Genomic DNA, 18,215 nt, shown 5'->3' on the forward strand with positions numbered 1-18,215 from the left:
TTCACCTGGGGCTGATAACATTTCTTCAAAATATTAAAAGCATACTCTTTTGATATAACTACTGTACTCAGCCATATATTTAACCATCATTTTGACAAATTATCTTTCCAGACAGACTAAGGTTGCCTTTGTAAGAACCATCTTCAACAAATGTAGTAGGACAGATATTCATTAAAACTGACTTTTTTCACAGTTAACTTCCTCCTCAAATAATTGGAAGAGTTAACGTATTTAAGAACATCTGAACATAACTGAAAATATACAATTCTGGGTAGTCATAATTTTGATTCCAGAAGGGCCTCTGCAGTGAACATACCGTTTACCATTTCACTAACAGTGTATTAAAAATTTTGTGATGAAAGCATTAGAAAATTATACTTCCATTCATTTATGTCGTATGAAATAATTTCCTGGGGCAATTGCAAACATATAAATAAAATATTAGTTAAACAGAAACAAGCTATAAGGATAATATCAGTAGTCTATACTCAAACTTCATGCAGGCAATTGTTTGAAAAACTGTGTATACTACCAAAAGCATTATTTGAAAATAACAACAGCATGCATAAATACTGTATAACACTGCGAACAAAAGTAGTCTCCATTATCTACACCGTAACATCACTTTGCACAGAAAGGAAAAAGGTATGCAGTCATAAACACAGGGTGTTACAAAAAGGTATGGCCAAACTTTCAGGAAACATTCCTCACACACAAAGAAAGAAAATATGTTATGTGGACATGTGTCCAGAAACGCTTACTTTCCATGTTAGAGCTCATTTAATTACTTCTCTTCAAATCACATTAATCATGGAATGGAAACACACAGCAACAGAACTTACCAGCGTGACCTCAAACACTTTGTTACAGGAAATGTTCAAAATGTCCTCTGTTAGCGAGGATACATGCATCCACCCTCCGTCGCATGGAATTCCTGATGCGCTGATGCAGCCCTGTAGAATGGCGTATTGTATCACAGCCGTCCACAATACGAGCACGAAGAGTCTCTACATTTGGTGCTGAGGTTGCGTAGACAAGAGCTTTCAAATGCCCCCATAAATGAAAGTCAAGAGGGTTGAGGTCAGGAGAGCGTGGAGGCCATGGAATTGTTCCGCCTCTACCAATCCATCGGTCACCGAATCTGTTGTTGAGAAGCGTACGAACACTTCGACTGAAATGTGCAGGAGCACTATCGTGCATGAACCACATGTTGTGTCGTACTTGTAAAGGCACATGTTCTAGCAGCACAGGTAGAGTATCCCGTATGAAATCATGATAACGTGCTCCATTGAGCGTAGGAGGACGACGAAACTAAAATGAGCTCTAACATGGAAATTAAGCGTTTCCGGACACATGTCCACATAACATCTTTTCTTTATTTGTGTGTGAGGAATGTTTCCTGAAAGTTTGGCCGTACCTTTTTGTAACACCCTGTATATCTGATCTCCTCCCCTGTGAATTACACTGAGGTGACAAAGATCATGGGATAGCGATACAAACTTATACAGATGGTGGTAGTATCGCATATACAAGGTATAAAAGGGTAGTGCATTGGCATCACAGTCATTTGTGCTCAGGTGATTCATGTGAAAAGGTTTTCGATGTGATTACAGCTGCACGCCGGAAATTATGAGACTTTGAATCCAGAGTGGTAGTTGGAGTTAGACGCATGGGACATTAATTCCAATTTGGAAATCATTAAGGAATTTAATGTACCGGGATCCATAGTGTGAATAGTGCGCCAAGAATTTAAAATTTCAGGCATTACCTGTCATCACAAACATCACAGTGGCTGACATCCTTCACTTAACAAGCAAGAGCAACAGCATTTGCATAGCTGTCAGTGTTAACAGACAAGCAACACTGTGTCAAATAACCACAGAAATGAATGTGGTACGTACAGCGAACATATGTTAGCACAGTGCAACAAAATTTGGCATTAAATGGGATACAGTAGCAGATGACTGACATGAGCGACTATGTTAAAAACATGAATCACCTGCAGCCCCTCTCCCAGTGGTTGGACCATAGACAACTGGAAAACCATGGCATAGTCAGATCAGTCCTGATTCCAGATGGTAAGAGCTGATGGTAGGGTTCGAGCATGGTGCAGACCTCATGAAGCCACAGACCTAAGCTGCAAAAAGGGACTGTGCAAGCTGGTGGTGGTTCCATAATGGCATTGGCTGTGTTTACTTGGAATGGAGTGGGTCCTTTGGTCCAACTGAACAGATCACAGACTGGAAATGGTTATGTTCAGCTACTTGGAGACCATTTGCAGCCACTCGAGGACTTCACGTTCTCAAACAATGATGGAATTTTTGTGGACGACAATGCACCATGTCACCAGGCCACAATTGTTTATGACTGGTTTGTACAACATTCTGGACAATTTGAATTAATAATTTGACCACCCAGATCATCTGACATGAACTACATCAAAAAGTTATGAGACTTTATCGAGTGATCAGTCCGTGCACATAATCCTGCACTAACAGCTCTTTTGCAGTTATGAATGGCTATACAGGCTTTGTGGCTCAGCACTCTGAAGCGGACTTGCCAAGTCCTTGTCACGTCAAGTTGCTGCACTACGCCAGGCAAAAAGAGGTCTGTCACGATATTAGCAGATATCTCATTACTTTTGTCGCCTCAGTGTAAAGGCGATGCAAATAATGAAAGTTTCAAAAGGAACTGAAATCATTTCTACCTGACAACTGCTCTCACTCCACAGACAAATTTTGAGTAGATCAGTATGTATGAGGTTGAGTTACATTTATAAAAGGGTGCTGTAAATTAAAATTAAAACAAAAAGTTCATTTATGTAAATGGACAGTATCTAGCTATGTTTTCACAGTGGAAATGGATCTTATTTGTAGATTTGTGAACCTATTAACACATTCCTCATCATGACGAGTTAATGTGAATATGATCCACAGGCTTGAGATGAAAATAAAAATACTTGTGAAGAGCAAAAGATAACAAATACTATTATTGTGTTCAAAATTTGATATTAAATTAAAAGTGCACACTGCTCTATCTTCTAGAAAACATATTAGGCAATGAGCATTAAAAAAAGAGCCACTGGCACTATTATAATTTTTTCATTATTTTTTAAAATTCAGTGTTATTAGTTTTTAATTTCAGCAAAAATAATGTTCTGTGTAGTAAGATTAATCTTTCAATTACGCAGTTACATAGGCCCTCATAAACCACATTAAAAAAGAAAGACGAGTTCGTTTATCACAATGGGAACAATGCATGCAAAATCAATTGTCTGCACTCCAGCTGCAGTTAATGTTTTGTGTGTAATTTTGCTTGTGAAAAGCTAATACATACTGCTTTTGGTCCCACTGGCCTGTGCTCACGAACATCGTCATCCTTGTCCACATAGCTATACCTCGCTATTATGCGTGATTTCAGTTCTTGATCATCTACAACAGCTTTCTGGCGCTGAGCTAATGCCTGCAACCAAGTAAGAAAATTTAATTAGAGTTTTAGATGTGTCGAAACAAGTCATGATACTGTTAGGTAAACTGCTCATTGTACAATGATGGTTCAAATAAGAAAGTCAAGATCAGCTCTCAGATGAAAAAGGATGGATCAGGAATTGACTATGACCTATTTGAAAGCATTATGTGAGAATTAATCTCAAGTTATTTCAGGATACTGGGTGATGATTTCTTCCAAAGTATAAAGTCTACATCTTAATTACAATCTTAGCCTCACCATTTAGTTATACACTGCATTGTGGGTAAACTCAGAAGTATACTGAAATTCCTTCTCTTTTAATTAGGCTTTAGCACAATTAAATGAATAGTTTTGTCACCATATTATGTGTGTTGCACTCAGATGGATGAATTAGAGTACCACACTTTATTAAAATCCTTTACTTTGGACTGCTGGAGGTTTATTAAGGAGTCTGTTTTCATTAACTCTCAACAGCTGAGATGTGTGTGGATAAAGTGAATATGATACACTGAATGGTGTTCCGAAACTGCAACTGAAGAAGATAACACAAAAAATTTTAAAATATTGTATACCATAGTTTGCAAATAAAGGTTTATGAAATTTATGATGCTTTGGTGATTTCAAGAAAAAGAGCCCAATATATTTTAAATGCAGAATTTACTAACAGAAAGCTCTATACAACATGGGTCCCACAGCTGTTGAATGCTGATCAAAAGCAATTCAAGAATGGCATCTACTTACAAAATTTATTGACCTGTCATGGGACTAAAAAAAAAAAAAGTCCACCTTTCCCTCATAAAGTGATAATCACTGAGTTAACATTAATAGACAGTATGTTTTTGTTATTCATGGCATGTCCAATCAAATCAACCACAATGATAGACAGTTTCCATAATGACTACGCAACACAGTTTACCACAGAGCATAAGTAATAATATGCTGATGTCTCCTCTATTTACTTAGCCACTAGAACAACTGTAAGGAATTTATCAGTTGAATACACAGAAGATGAAATGTGATTTCATTACTTAGGGCACAAATTCGAACGCCGAAGATTAAAGCTGAAACACCTGAGATTACAAATGAAGAAGACATTCGAGACTGAACCTTGGGCAGGAGAATTGATGTTCAAAATTTGTTTGGGACACATAAGGATCTTTACTGGAAGACTGTTTTCAAAAGGTGTATAAGATCAACAGTGCAAGACATATTCATTTGCATCTCGACTATTGCTAGCCTGTAATGTGACCAAGTGCTGGAACCTGTGGTCATGACATATTGTGACATCACTTTATGTTTCCCCACACAGTGCTGGTCAGCACACTGACACCATCAACCATATGTGTTTCAAGTTGATGCACTCCTGAACTTGCTTTCTTCTGTCACATCTTTAAACTATTCTAATATACTTTATGAGGTCATAAATTTTTGTTATGAAATAATACTGTACATTTGCAAACATGAGAACAAAGACTCAGCATATTATCTGGCTTGTCAAAATCTTACCTGCTACTAGGTATGTCAATCAGATTTTCAGTGCACATGTGCACTTGACAAAAAAACTGCTGATGTTCTGAACGATGTATGAAACAATCACAGTTACATACTGTACTGGTCTAGTAAATGGAAGTTTTTGCAAATAGTAACAGCCTTGGCAGAAAATTGTGTTTTCCTTCAATAAATACATGATGGAGCAGGGAAAAAAACATTTTCATGATTGAATAACTGAAACCTAGTTTTTGTCAACCGTAGACACACACACACACACACACACACACACACACACACAAAAACGCATACGCAACTCGCACCCACGTCTGCAGTGTCAAGCAACTGAAACCATACTGCATGGTTGCGTTTGCATGAGTGTTTGACAAAGGCCTTAATGGCTGAAAGTTATTGTGTGAATCTTTTGGTTGTGCCTATCACGACTCAGCACCTCCGCAATTTGGTGAGTAGCGCCTTTCCTTCTCTAATATTGTTACATTCCATCCTGGATTTTCCATTGTTTGAAACCTGGCTTTTTTTTTTTTTTTTAAATATCTTGCATGCAGTAATAGTATTTTTGAAATCTACATACTTTAACCTTTAACAAGGTTCAGAAAATAATGTCACAGAGGCAAATCTTTCTTTACGGACACAAATTTGGATCCTCTTCTGAAAGTTACACAGGCCTCTCAACAACATTTTATTCAGTACAGCTTCAATTTTATGATGAATGGAAATCTTAAGGTCATCAACTGTGTGAAGCTTGTTCATGAGGTCATGGACTGTGTGGGGCTTGTTCATGTACACTCTTGATCCCAAGTAGCTCCACAGAAAGAAATCCCAGACTGATAGATGGGGTGAGCATGAGGGATGAGGAACATCACATATCATGAAATGACATGTCCTTGAAATATTTGTTGAACCACTTTCATGGCTGCTCTTGATGTATGAGCTGTGGCACTATGCAGTTGGAACTACATTTCTCTCAGTCCACTTGATGCCTTTCAAGTACTGTTATGCTAAAATTTGAATGTAATGCGCTGATTCACAGCGTCTGCAGTTCCTCCCTCTTCAAAAAAGTAACATCCACCAATCCCTATCTCAGAGAAACTGCAGCACACTGTTATTTTTGAACTGTGGAGAGATTTTTCATGTAGTTCTTGCGGGTCCCTGACACCAAGTACTCACAAATACTGGAAACTCTGCATCTTCTGTAAGATTAGCATCCATTACACCACAAAGTTCTCTGCACTGCACAAAATCCACTTCACTTAGCTGCTGGACAACCAATATTTTGTACAGGTGAAATTTGAGATCACCATGTAAAATGCAATAAATCAAATGAAGTGACATACCCAGCGATGCAGCCTGTTGCCAAGTGGATCATTTTGAACTGGCAAGAACTGCCGCCCTCACTCTGTCTATGTTTTCCAGAGTTTGGGAAGGCCAGGTGGTTTCTTTTTCTCTACAGATCCAGCACTTCTAAATGCTGCAACTCACCCGAGTATAGTGGTTTGATCTGGGACAGCATCTAGATGCATTTGAATGGAAACATCTTTTAATGGTAAAAGACATTGAACCGTGACCACAGAATCATTGTTTCTAAAAGAACTTCCCAACTCCAAACACATGATGCTCTACGCTCCAATGTCTCAAAGCAACTGATATTGCATTGTATGAACTCTCCTCCCCCCCCCCCCCCCCCCCTGAAGGCGCACTTACTGCAGTGGTGAAGAACAAAAAACAGCTGCAGGTATTACAATGAACATGTCACAAAAACAGGGAGAGACCACTGAAAATTTTGTGGAGAGGTTTAGGAAGTTAAATGTCAACACACATGAGCTAACAGAAAATGATGACATCAACAGGGTCCTTCTGCAAGAGACAAAGCAGAGGGCAAGACATATGTTTGCAGGGATTGCCATCCGAAGCATCAAGAGAGGTACAGACAGAGTTCCCTAAAAACTTAACTGAAGCCACAAAGCATTAGAGGAAATAGGCACAATGACCCAAATTCACTACTGATGTAGAATATTCAGGTGTGGGTGAACAGGCCACTTATGATGTGAACACTATGAAACGTAAAGTACGAAATGTGGGCAAACAGGGCATCTAGAATGGGACTGCAGACAAAAATCTAACGTGGGGTGAGAATGGTACCTCAAAGTTAAATAACAATGGGGGCTCCAGAGGTGCTATGTTACTCCCAGTACACGCAAATTGTGAAAACTTTTGCAGTGGCATAATTTTGCTTAGTAAATGGAAAGAAGCATAAGTTTATATTGGACTTGATTTTGAGTTTTCAGGTTGGGACAAAAAGTGTTTGCGTTTGTATAGAATTTCTGTCTTATATAGGCAACAGTTACTGTACAATCTCGGGGTTAGATTCCTTGATTAAATAGCATGGTAACGTCAATCTAGCATGGTGCATAGAAGAGCTGGAAGGTAAATCAGTTTGGTTAGGTACTACTGACAGGAATACTGCTGCAAGGTATGCACCTGATGTTGGGGAAGCCACTTAAACTGTGAGTATGGTCCATTAGATCAAATTACAAGACAAAATACTGCAAGATACATGGAAACAATTGTGGGTCCCTTTACAAACAAATTTACCAGTAAACATTTTGTGTACAGTGGAGTTGAAAAAGGTAAATGAGAAATCAGATAAAGCACAGTGTGTAATACTCGAGAGTGTTCTATGAGTATGGAATTCAGGGAGTGAGCAGGAAGTGTCCATCAGCACAGATACGTTCAGGACCACAAATGTGGAGTTACCCAAGGGATTGATGGTCACCAATTTGAAGATTTAGTTGGGAGACAATTTAGGTAAATTAAATTCTGAACATAAGCTTAAGCAAGCCAGCATTGTAGCTGCATTGCAGGACAAGGTAGTGCACTTTGAAAAAGCAGAGAAGATAGCAATGGAATAGTTATTTTTAGAATATGATGATTTGATTAATACCCATGGGTCACTGCCAGCAGCCCTAGAGACACAGCATAAATCCCAACAGAGAATGATTGCCTGTGTAACATAAACTGTACTATATACCACATCACCTGCAACCAGTGATGGATGAATTTATTTAACAGTAGCTACAAGACTGGGTGATACTGAGGCATCCAGGACTGGGGTAACTGAATTACATTCTCTGTCAGTGTTCCAACTACCTGTCATCATGCCCAAAAATGTGGAATATCCTGCCCACTATCCTCCCCAGCTCCCACACTGTGGAATTCCACCACCCACCGAACCTAGGCAGTATCCTTGACTGTCCCTACCCCACCCCTTGCCGTATTGCTTGTATCCCTGCAAGAGACTGAGATGTGGGATCTGTTCCATACATTCTCTCACTACTACCACCAACTCCTGTGCTGTCATAGGCATCAGCTACCCCTAAAGGGAAAGGCCACTGTGAGAGCAGCCATGTGATCTACCAACTAAGCTGCAGGCATGTGATCTACCAACTAAACTGCAACAACTTTGCTGCTTTCTACATGGGCATGACAACTAACAAGCTGTCCATGAACAAGAGTGCCCCCTGTCAAACTGTGGGCAAGATACAGCTGGACCATCCAGTTGCTGAACATGTCACCCAACATGACGTACCTCACTTTAATGACTGCTTCATAGCCCACGCCACCCAGATTCTTTCCACTAACACCAGCCTTTCTGAATTGCACAGTTGGGAACTCTCCCTACAATTTATCCTTCATTCCTGTAACCATTTTCGTCTAAACATTGACTAGTCTCTGTCGCCCACTTACCTATCCCCTTCCCTGCCCCCACTCTAATACTACACGTCATCTATCCTGCCAAAATACCTATATGTAATTTATCCTCCTCTACTTCTCTCCTCTCACCTACCTCCCAACAGCCTTCAAACTGCTGCAAATTACCAGCCTTATCCTGTCCCCACCAAGTCCTTGCATTTTATACCAGGCAGCACTAGCATTCTTACCCACCCATACCTGCTATCCCTCCCCGTCTGAAACCCGTGGCTCCTGTTTAGCTCCCCCACCCATCCCTGACTGCTGCTCCATTAAGATGCAGTCATATTCGGCCTCTTGGGCTCTGAAACAGTCACCTTGTGTGCGCAAATTATGCTTTTGTGTTTTTTTTATTGCAGAAGGAGGGCTTTATCTGAAACCTTAAATATTTTAGCAGTCTTTTTCACTGTGCCTGTTTGCAACTCAACACTTCTACATGGTGAGTAGCAATATGGTCTCACTGTACCCCAGACCATGTATCGGCCAAAGAGCAGCAGCAGTATTCTGTTCAAGCGCACATCATCAGCACAGTCTGACAGTTCTATCCCACAATTTACAAATGGTAAAACAGTCACATAGTATACTATTTTCATAGTTTTATTAAGTTCTATTTCGGACAGCTGGCTAAGTCAATATAATGCACTGCTCATTTTCCCATTTGCAAAATTTGTGTTTTTTTTTTTATTATTATTGAAGTGCAGGCAAAGAATGTACAGAATTATGAAATCTGTTACAACTGTTCCATTGCTTATAACTTAAATCAAAATCAGTATCTGTGAGAAATAAAAAGTTATAAAAGAAAATGAGAGAATCATTCATTCACTGTTGGGTCGCTCATGCCCAAAGAGGTACTTGAAGGAATATAGGAGCTGAACTTATACAGTACCTATTTTATTGGATGAAGTTCGAAAAAAAGAGTGCAATGGTTGTTCCACATTCCAAATTATCAAGCACTAAATACATGCATGCTAAAGCTCCAGCACCTTCTGCAATCCAATCCTACAGCTTTCCTTCTTACTTATTGCCTTCACATTTTTCTGATAACTCAAAGGTATCCAACAGTCTGCAATCCACAGTTACATTTCTGCCATTGTCACACAAGCCATTTCACTGCTTATAGTTAGACTGTATTTACTATCTCATTTGTTTATGGATTATTTTCACCAGTCGAGCACAGGGGTAGCATTGTTAAAGGCCAAAGACAAATTCAGGACAACGGGTTTGAATTCATAGCTGGCCATTCAAATTCATTTTTAGGGTTCTATACCTCACTTGGTAAAAACAGAACACTTGTATGATCACCTTGTTGTCTTTCTGTAATACCCCTTCTTTCTTGAAAATGGGTATAGATATCCAGTTGAAATTTAGACCAGGTACGAAGGTCTATGGTCCCTCAGTGGTGGAAAAATTAAAGCTTCTGAGTCAATGCATTAAAAGATATGATCATTTATGTCACATTTTTTGTTATCGTCAAACTGACTTAGCAAAAACTAAAGAGTACTTCCTCTTGGTATAGAGTCATGAAATTTTACAAGATGCAAGTTTTTATCGTACAAGTAGAGGAAAAAATCCAAAAATTGTTAATTTGTAATTATAGTGCAGATTTTTTTAAATAATTTATTGTCCATATGTCTGTGTCTGTACAGATGTTAAAACCTCCTTTCACAGGAATGGGTATAAAAGGTATTGAGTTGAAATTTGTGTAATGTACTAGGCCTACTGTCCCTTGGTGATGCCAAACATTTAAGCTTCTGAGTCAATGTAGTCAAAAGATACGGCCATATATGCCACAAATTTTGATACTTGCAAACTCTCTCATCAAAATCTATAGATGCAACAACATATACGTATTGAGGGCATGTCAAAATCTTTAGATGCAACTACATATACGCGTTGAGGGCACGATGGTCAAGTTGGAAGGTGTGAGCCTGGAAACTGAGGTTGCGAGATCTATCTTGGTCGGACCACAGTCCTTGTTTCAACCTGGGCTTTACATCATGTGAGGAGTCACCAGAAACAGCATGTGGTACAGATTCCACATTGAACTGTACATCCCTTTTTTCCCCTTGGGTAATGGGCGTTAAGTTATGTACACACAAGTTGTTGAAGTGCCATTGCGTAGAAAGACTAGCATTGAGTCACGAAAAAACATCATCATCATCATAATCATCATCATCATCATCATCATCATCATCATCCATATACATACATAGGTATGCACAGAACCCTCAGAATGCGAGTCCTGCTCGCACGGTACGGATTTTTCCTTCTGTTTGCCTAAACTGTGTAAGGAAGATGTCTACACAATATATTCAATGGAAGATCATTACCAATGACTTTCGTCACTTTTCTCCAGCTGAGGAGCTATTCTGTCTCTAAATGATTCTGAAAACAGTATGTTGACTGCACACAAAAGAGGGACTGTGTTGTCACTTCCTATGTCACTAACAGCCTCTGATGAATCCTGATTATTTCTTTTCGGTAAATCAGTTACAAACAACAAATTTTGCACATGATCTGTTTTCTACCACAGCCAACATGGTTTCAGCCAGTGCAAGCAAGATATACCATGAAATGGCATTTTCTTAAATTAAATTCTTATTTTGTATTGCTTACATCGTACAATATTCTTCATTGTGTATGTAAGTCTTTTTCCAGCATCATTATCAAGACTTACTTCCAACATTCTCATAATTTCTACACAATTACTATAGCAAAAATATCCTTACAGTGCTCTCTGCACTAGCTTGCATTTTGATCACTTTTCATTGGCACAGATTATTCTTAATTGCATAATGTCCTCATCAAAACAGTCATAGAGCCTCAAATCACTGAAATGTACTGGAGCTAGTTCGGCAGACAAGTTAGTGCTGTTTGCTTTATTTAATGCTAAGGCTCTTGACTTATTTTATGCGAGCCTTATTCCATTTCCGATGATGCTGTTCTCATCTTTTTCATATTTTTAAAGCTTTTCCCTACATTCTAGAATAGTAGTAATTAAATGCGGACAGCAATTAAGTTTCAGTTATACTTCTGAAGATTTATCACATAGTTTATTGAAACTGAAACAGTTTAAATCCTGTTCATAATCAATGCAAATGAAATGCAACAGGTCATTTAATGTTGAAGACTTACAGAATAATTAATAATACTTGAATATTACCTGCCAATGATCATGTCAAGATTCTAGGATTAATCCACGAAGATACTATACATACTACAGCTGACATTATCGCTATTCCTTATAGGATATTGTGGGGTGCACTCAGCCCTTCTGAGGAAAACTGAGAAACTACTCGATTCAGAAGTAGTGGCTCTGGTCTCGTAAAGTGACATATGGCCTGGAGAGCGGTGTGCTGACCACATTCCCCTCCACATCCGCATCCAGTGACACCTGTGGGCTGAGGATGACATGACAGCTGGTCAGTGTCATTGGGCCTCCATGTTCTTTTGGGGCAGAGTTTAGTTTAATAGAACAATGACCACATCCATTAAACACAATAATATGTGGGCAATTTCCACATCATAGATGAGATGGTGTATTCAGTATAAATCATAAGTCAGTTCCAGTGGCAGTATGATAAAATTAATGGTAGCCTTGAAAACTATGGCCGCAAAAGCTGCTGTTCAACGAGCAATACGGGGTGGCTATGACAAGCGACCCCTTACTTCAACGAGGCACTGGAAGAACAATTAACAATGATATGAGAAACCTTTACTTCGTTTCTATGTTGGTGTTTGATGATAAAAATTGTAATTATTATAGCGTACATCATTTTAAAGACCATCATTTGAAGCATTTGAATTTGCAATGACTATCCATCAACAGTGTGAAAAAATCATTTATTACAGTCTTACATCTCGTTTCCAGCTGTAAGATAGGGTCTGTGTTGTACTCAACTTAGGTGCACAACCTAAACCCTAACTGCTTATTTTAAGCCAAAAATGTACCTCCATGTCAGAATATTCCATGTAACATAGAAATAAAGAATTATAGGGGACAGCCAGAAAGTTCTGTACTGCTAATAACATTACCTATGCCACCCTTCACAGTTGACTACACATCTAATTTGGTTGCAGATCCTTGTAGGGAAAAGACAGAGCATGTGTTAGCATGCTATCGTTGGAATTTTTGTTCTCATAATAGAGGAGAGAGAGAGAGAGAGAGAGAGAGAGAGAGAGAGAGAGAGAGAGAGAGAGAGGGGCATGCTTAGTTAATTTGCTTATAACATTTTCTCAAACAAAGTGGAATATCAGTCTGAAGTGGTTTCTTAGGTTGCTGTGATGTGTCACATTGCAGGGCCTAAAACATATAATCTCTCTTACAAGTTGATTTTGTGTTTTATATAGATTATTATTTTATTATTATTATTAACTTTATTGGTCACATTGGACCACTTGAGTCATTCCACATTCAGATTTTCTTTGAAACTTTTACTGTTTGGTTTTCGTAACCTGTCCAATACCATTTCATTCTTTCCAATCATAATTTTACCAGGTCATCTAAAACCTCTGTAGGCCTTCTATGTGTAACTCCTGCTGAAATTTTGTGATTCTTGAGAAGAGTAATCATTTTCTCTTAGTTCTCTGCAGTTGTTATCTGTAGTCCAACTGCTATAAGATCTTGCTAAATTTCTTGGATCCTTTGACCTAACTTCTTTCTAAGATTTTTTATCACAACTTGTTGAAAAATGCTGTTTCCTTGCATCCACAACAAGATATGAAACAAGTAAGAGGTTTTTTCCTTTGTTATGACGATGATGGGGTCAATCCTCTGATAAGCCGTATGAGTGGAGAAGTTTTCCTGGACTCCTTTTGCATGGTATTTTTTATTTAGGCAAGTTCTCATGATTCTTCTTTCAGTTTTGTGGAGCTGATCAATTCTTCTTTAATTTTTATTTTTGAACAGGGCTTTGAAAGTATAATTGACTTCCAGGAGAGTTACAGTTTTATAGTGCTACATTTTAGTATCCATTGACAAACAGTTTTCATTATGTGTTGACCAGCTTAGAGCTTTTTTCATTTTGTTGGTTTTATATTATGCTTAAAGATTTCTCCAAATTATTTAAATAGTAAATCTTCGTTAATTTTTCGATTGTTTATAAAGTTTTTGCCTACACACACATGTTTCGTGGCTATACTCTCAGTTTTCTCGAAGGATGCTTATAACCCTATTTTCAAGGAGATTGTTTTGGAGACTAGTGATCTGGGCACAAATTTCTTCCACACCATGATCTGAGAGAGCTAAATCAATCATCCACAAACCCCATGAATTTATTGTTAGATCCTTGTTGCTTTAGGGCACAAAACAACTGAGGTCAAAAGAGCCTGCGTAGTAATTTAAAATGGTCAATTGCAGAATGAAGTTCAAGTCAACAACTACTAAGAGCCTAATCAACTGGAGTATAGGGGTAGCTAAAAACAATCACTTCCCCTTGGAGGAGGATGCTCAAATGATTGAAAATTAAATTTCCTTCACTGTATTACTAAAACGAGTAAAAGTAAAATGCGATCTACAGCTCGTGTTGTCTCAGCTAAAATGTATGACAATTCAGATGACAAACATACATTAAAATGTATGCTCTGCAGCATTGAATCAGAAAATAGCACGCTGTCAATGGCTGATTGCAGTAAGCACAGAGTGGTGCAGGGTCTCCACTTAACACTGAAACGAAAGTGCCCAATATGCAGCCAAGCTAAAAATATCTCCTTGCAATGAGAAGGCCAAGAGGAAATTGTCCTAGCAATTGAGATGCATTTAACCTTCGAGCGGGCGCACCATTTTTCATAACGCGAGCGGGCGCACGGAGCACTTTGTATACATGTATAGACTAGCTTCATTTATGTTGGCAAGGTGAGACATGTATGATCAAAATCACAGTTTAATCTTAGTTTATTTAAACAACAAGAAAATAGACTTACATGATATGAGCCACACAACTGTTTTATTAAACAATAATGAAATAAATTTTCAGTGCAACACCCTGTTGCCAAAGAGAGGTGTTACAGAGACAGTAATGACCCAATCAAAGCATTAAGCAGTGCAGTGGCATCAGATCCCATCCAGCTGCTTATTCGATCACTAATTATCTCATAGACAACTGCCTCAATGTGGCATTAGGCTGCTACCTTATAATCAGGGTCATTTTTCATTTTTTTTGCACTGATTGTAAATTTTTTGTGCCTCGCTCGCTTTGTATTTTATATCACTGCTGCTCACTTGGATGTATAACAACACAAATTATCATTGTGTTACCTGAAGCAATAATGAAGGAATAGGTACGGATCTGCAGTTGTGAAACAAAAATAGAACAGTGCAAAATAATTTTATTTTTTGTTGGCGCACTTTATACACAGGCACACCCGCTTGAGGGTTAATTTCCTTGAGTTTGTTCCCATTTAGAGAAACCCAATGTTTATGCCAGAGCAACACAGAAATCATCTGAAGCGACAGAACAGCTAAAAGGCCTAAGCAGTTTAACAGCAGCCTTGACAGTTTCATTCCCCAACACCCTGGTGTGACCAGGGACCTGCATGAAAGTCACATTGGCTCCATCAATCAGCAAGTGGAGGCATTCATGGATTCATTCTACTAAGGAGTGGTATGTGTAGCCATACAGATGCTCTGGAGACACTAAGTAAATCAGAACGTAATACAAAAATTGAGAAGCCTGTGTCATCAGATGTACTGGTTGGCCTGATAGAAGGTGGAAAGCTCTGCAGTAAAAAATCGAGCACTGTTCCAGAAGCTGGTATCTAAAATGATTGTTGCCAATGAGAAAGGCACATCCAACACCATGACTGGTCTTATAGCCATCAAGGTGCACGTAAGTGCTGTCTCCAACTTGTATGCAACATTTGAGAAACTTACAGCAGTAGATCAAATCTACAGTAGAGTCCTTGGGAAGGGAACTAAAACAAGATGAACGTGAACTCTGCACGAAGCAAAGGCAGTGAAGGACTCTCACTCATTAGGAAAGTAGCAAATAAGGTAAAGTTACATCTTCGAAGTAGTATACGAAGTGAACTCCTGAAGGCAAAAAAGAAGTTGTCTTTACCTTTTACTGGTGGCCAAGGGAGTCACCAAAAAAGGACGCGTAGGATGGATGGTTGGGCACAGAGGACTGACAGCACATGTATCTACTGAGCAGAACATCATGCCGGTATGACAGTGGGAGTTTGACAGCATCTACATAGAGGCTCATAAGTGGGCTAGTATAGAAAGCTCCAGTGGCCAAACAAATGTCTCAATGGTGTACTGCTTTCAGACAGCGTAAAATACACAGTTGTTGGTATGAGTGGAAGAGGATTTTACAAACCACTCCCCATGAAGTGTCATTTAAAAAACACAGGATGTTTAGAAATCAGATACCGCGTGTTGCCAGATAAGATACGTGGGAGGACCAACAGAGTTTCCTATAGAGCATGAGGCCCAAGGATTTCATGGTTTTGAAAAACAGAAAGGCAACAGGACTGAGATGCAAGGACGATGGAAGAAATTTTGTACGCCACTGGAAGTTCAGTCAGTCAGTGTTTTCAGTGGAAAACTGAAAGCCATAGTTGATGCTCCTCAAGCAAAGACAGTTGAGGCATCATGTTGAGAGCTGCAGTAGATCACATAGTCACACACAAAAAGAGAGCCTGAGATGCCTGGCAGGGGACAGTCCACAGTAGGGTCAACTTCTATGGCAAATAGGGCTACACTCGGCACAGAGCCCTGACGTACCCCATTCACCTGAATAAAACTGTCTGACAAAGCCAAACCCTCAGATAACTTCAAAACTCAGTCCTTCAAAAACTCCGAAATAAAAAGGGGGTAGCAGCTTCAGAAGCATCACATGTGCATTGTGTGGAGGATGCCTGTCCTCAAGCAGATATCGTAAGCCTTCTCTGAATATACAGCTATGGTCTTGCATTTCCACAGAAAATTGTTTTTAATATGGATTGATGGCATGACAAGATGATCAACTGCAGAGCACTGACTATGAAATCCACATTGTGCATTTGTCAGCAAGTTCCAAGACTCGAGCCACCATACCAGCTGACCACTGACCATGCGTTCCATCATCTAGTTGACACTGCTGGTGACAGAAATTGGATGGCAGGTGGATAGAAGATGTTTGTCATTACTAGGCTTGAGTAAGGGGATTACAGTGGCTTCACCCCAACATCTGGGAAATGTGCTGTCAGTCCAGATGCAATTATATGTACAAAGGAGGAAGTGCTTGCCGTCAAGAGATAGGTGCTGCAATATCTGAATGTGAATATTGTCTGGCCCTGGATTGGAGGATTGTGCTGAGGTGAGACCATGTTTGAGCTCCCTTGTAGTAAAAATGGTATTGTAGCATTTGTGATTCTGAGAGGGGAAAAGATATCTCCCAAGCCTCTGCCGCTCATTTCCGAGGTAGAATGGTAATGGGCAGGACTCAAGATCTCTGCAAACTATCAACCTAGGATGTTGGAAATATCAATAGGGTGCACAATGATGTCATCTGCAACAGCCAGGCCAGGAATTAGGAGATGTACCTTGTTTCCAGAAATCTGACATGTTAGCCCAAACAACAGAAATGGGAGTAAAATGAGTAAAAGAAATCCAACTAGCTTTTTCCCTGTCTCTGATAAGCGATGACAATTTGTGTGCGACTGTTTATAATGAATAGTTCTCCTTTGTGGGAAGGCATTCAAAGACACGGAGAGCACAACCCCATGCACAGATTGGGTCGCTGCATTCCTCAGTCCACCAGGGTACTGGGACATGTCGTGGTAGGGAGGACGTTCGGGGTATGGGACATTTTGTGACAGTACAGATAACATTTGTAAGGTACTATACCTGATCATCACTGCTGTGGAAATGTTGTTCATCAAATGTTGCCAGTAAAGAGTAGAAACCCCAGTCAGCTTTAGAAAGCTGCCAGGTGGTCTTCTCCACAGATGAGGGCGGACCACTCTAGATGGTGGGTAAGCTGTGTGTTACAGGATGAGTGATCCAGGTGCAAGAAATTATGTGTGGACTCTGAAAGAAAGTTGGCTTCACCAGCATTAACACAACTGTGAATAAGCTGGTTGAGAATATCTGCCAGACAATGCATCTCGGGCAGGTTCTCAGAGAGCCCCAAAAGGGATTGGGGCTGAGTAGCAAAAAGAGTTGAGGGGGGCCGAGCAGTAAGCTGCAGTATGTCTGGCCTGGTAAGATCAGATGACGGAGGAAGGAGGGGGGGTGGGGGTTAATGTAGACGTTACAAAGAGAAAATGTACAACTGGGCAGAAAAAGCCAGACAGCATCGGTTTGTACCTGAGTGTTCAACATATGGTCTAGCTATAGATGTCATCCTGAATGAGCATTATGATTCCCCTGTGAGCTGGAGTGCCTTCCTTGGAAGGAAGGTTGAAACGTATTGGAAAAAACTGTAAGAGGTAAAGCTGTCTTGAGCACATAAGTTTTATTCCTTGGAGGCATAAAACAATTGAGCTTTGCAATCACAAAAGCAACT

At 39.6% G+C, this 18,215-nt stretch overlaps 1 protein-coding gene across 1 annotated transcript in view; it reads right to left on the reverse strand.

Annotated features, from left to right (window-relative positions):
* The window catches only part of LOC124544765 (CUE domain-containing protein 2), an 87,737-nt gene that overhangs the window by 24,503 nt on the left and 45,019 nt on the right, over positions 1 to 18,215 (reverse strand). The window contains exon 6 of the mRNA XM_047123441.1: positions 3,337 to 3,462. Coding sequence (XP_046979397.1) covers positions 3,337 to 3,462 — 126 coding nt within the window. The remainder of the gene's footprint in view (positions 1 to 3,336; positions 3,463 to 18,215) is intronic.

The sequence above is a fragment of the Schistocerca americana genome, chromosome 8, assembly GCF_021461395.2.
Source record: "Schistocerca americana isolate TAMUIC-IGC-003095 chromosome 8, iqSchAmer2.1, whole genome shotgun sequence".
In the NCBI taxonomy this organism is placed as follows: Eukaryota; Metazoa; Arthropoda; class Insecta; order Orthoptera; family Acrididae; genus Schistocerca; species Schistocerca americana.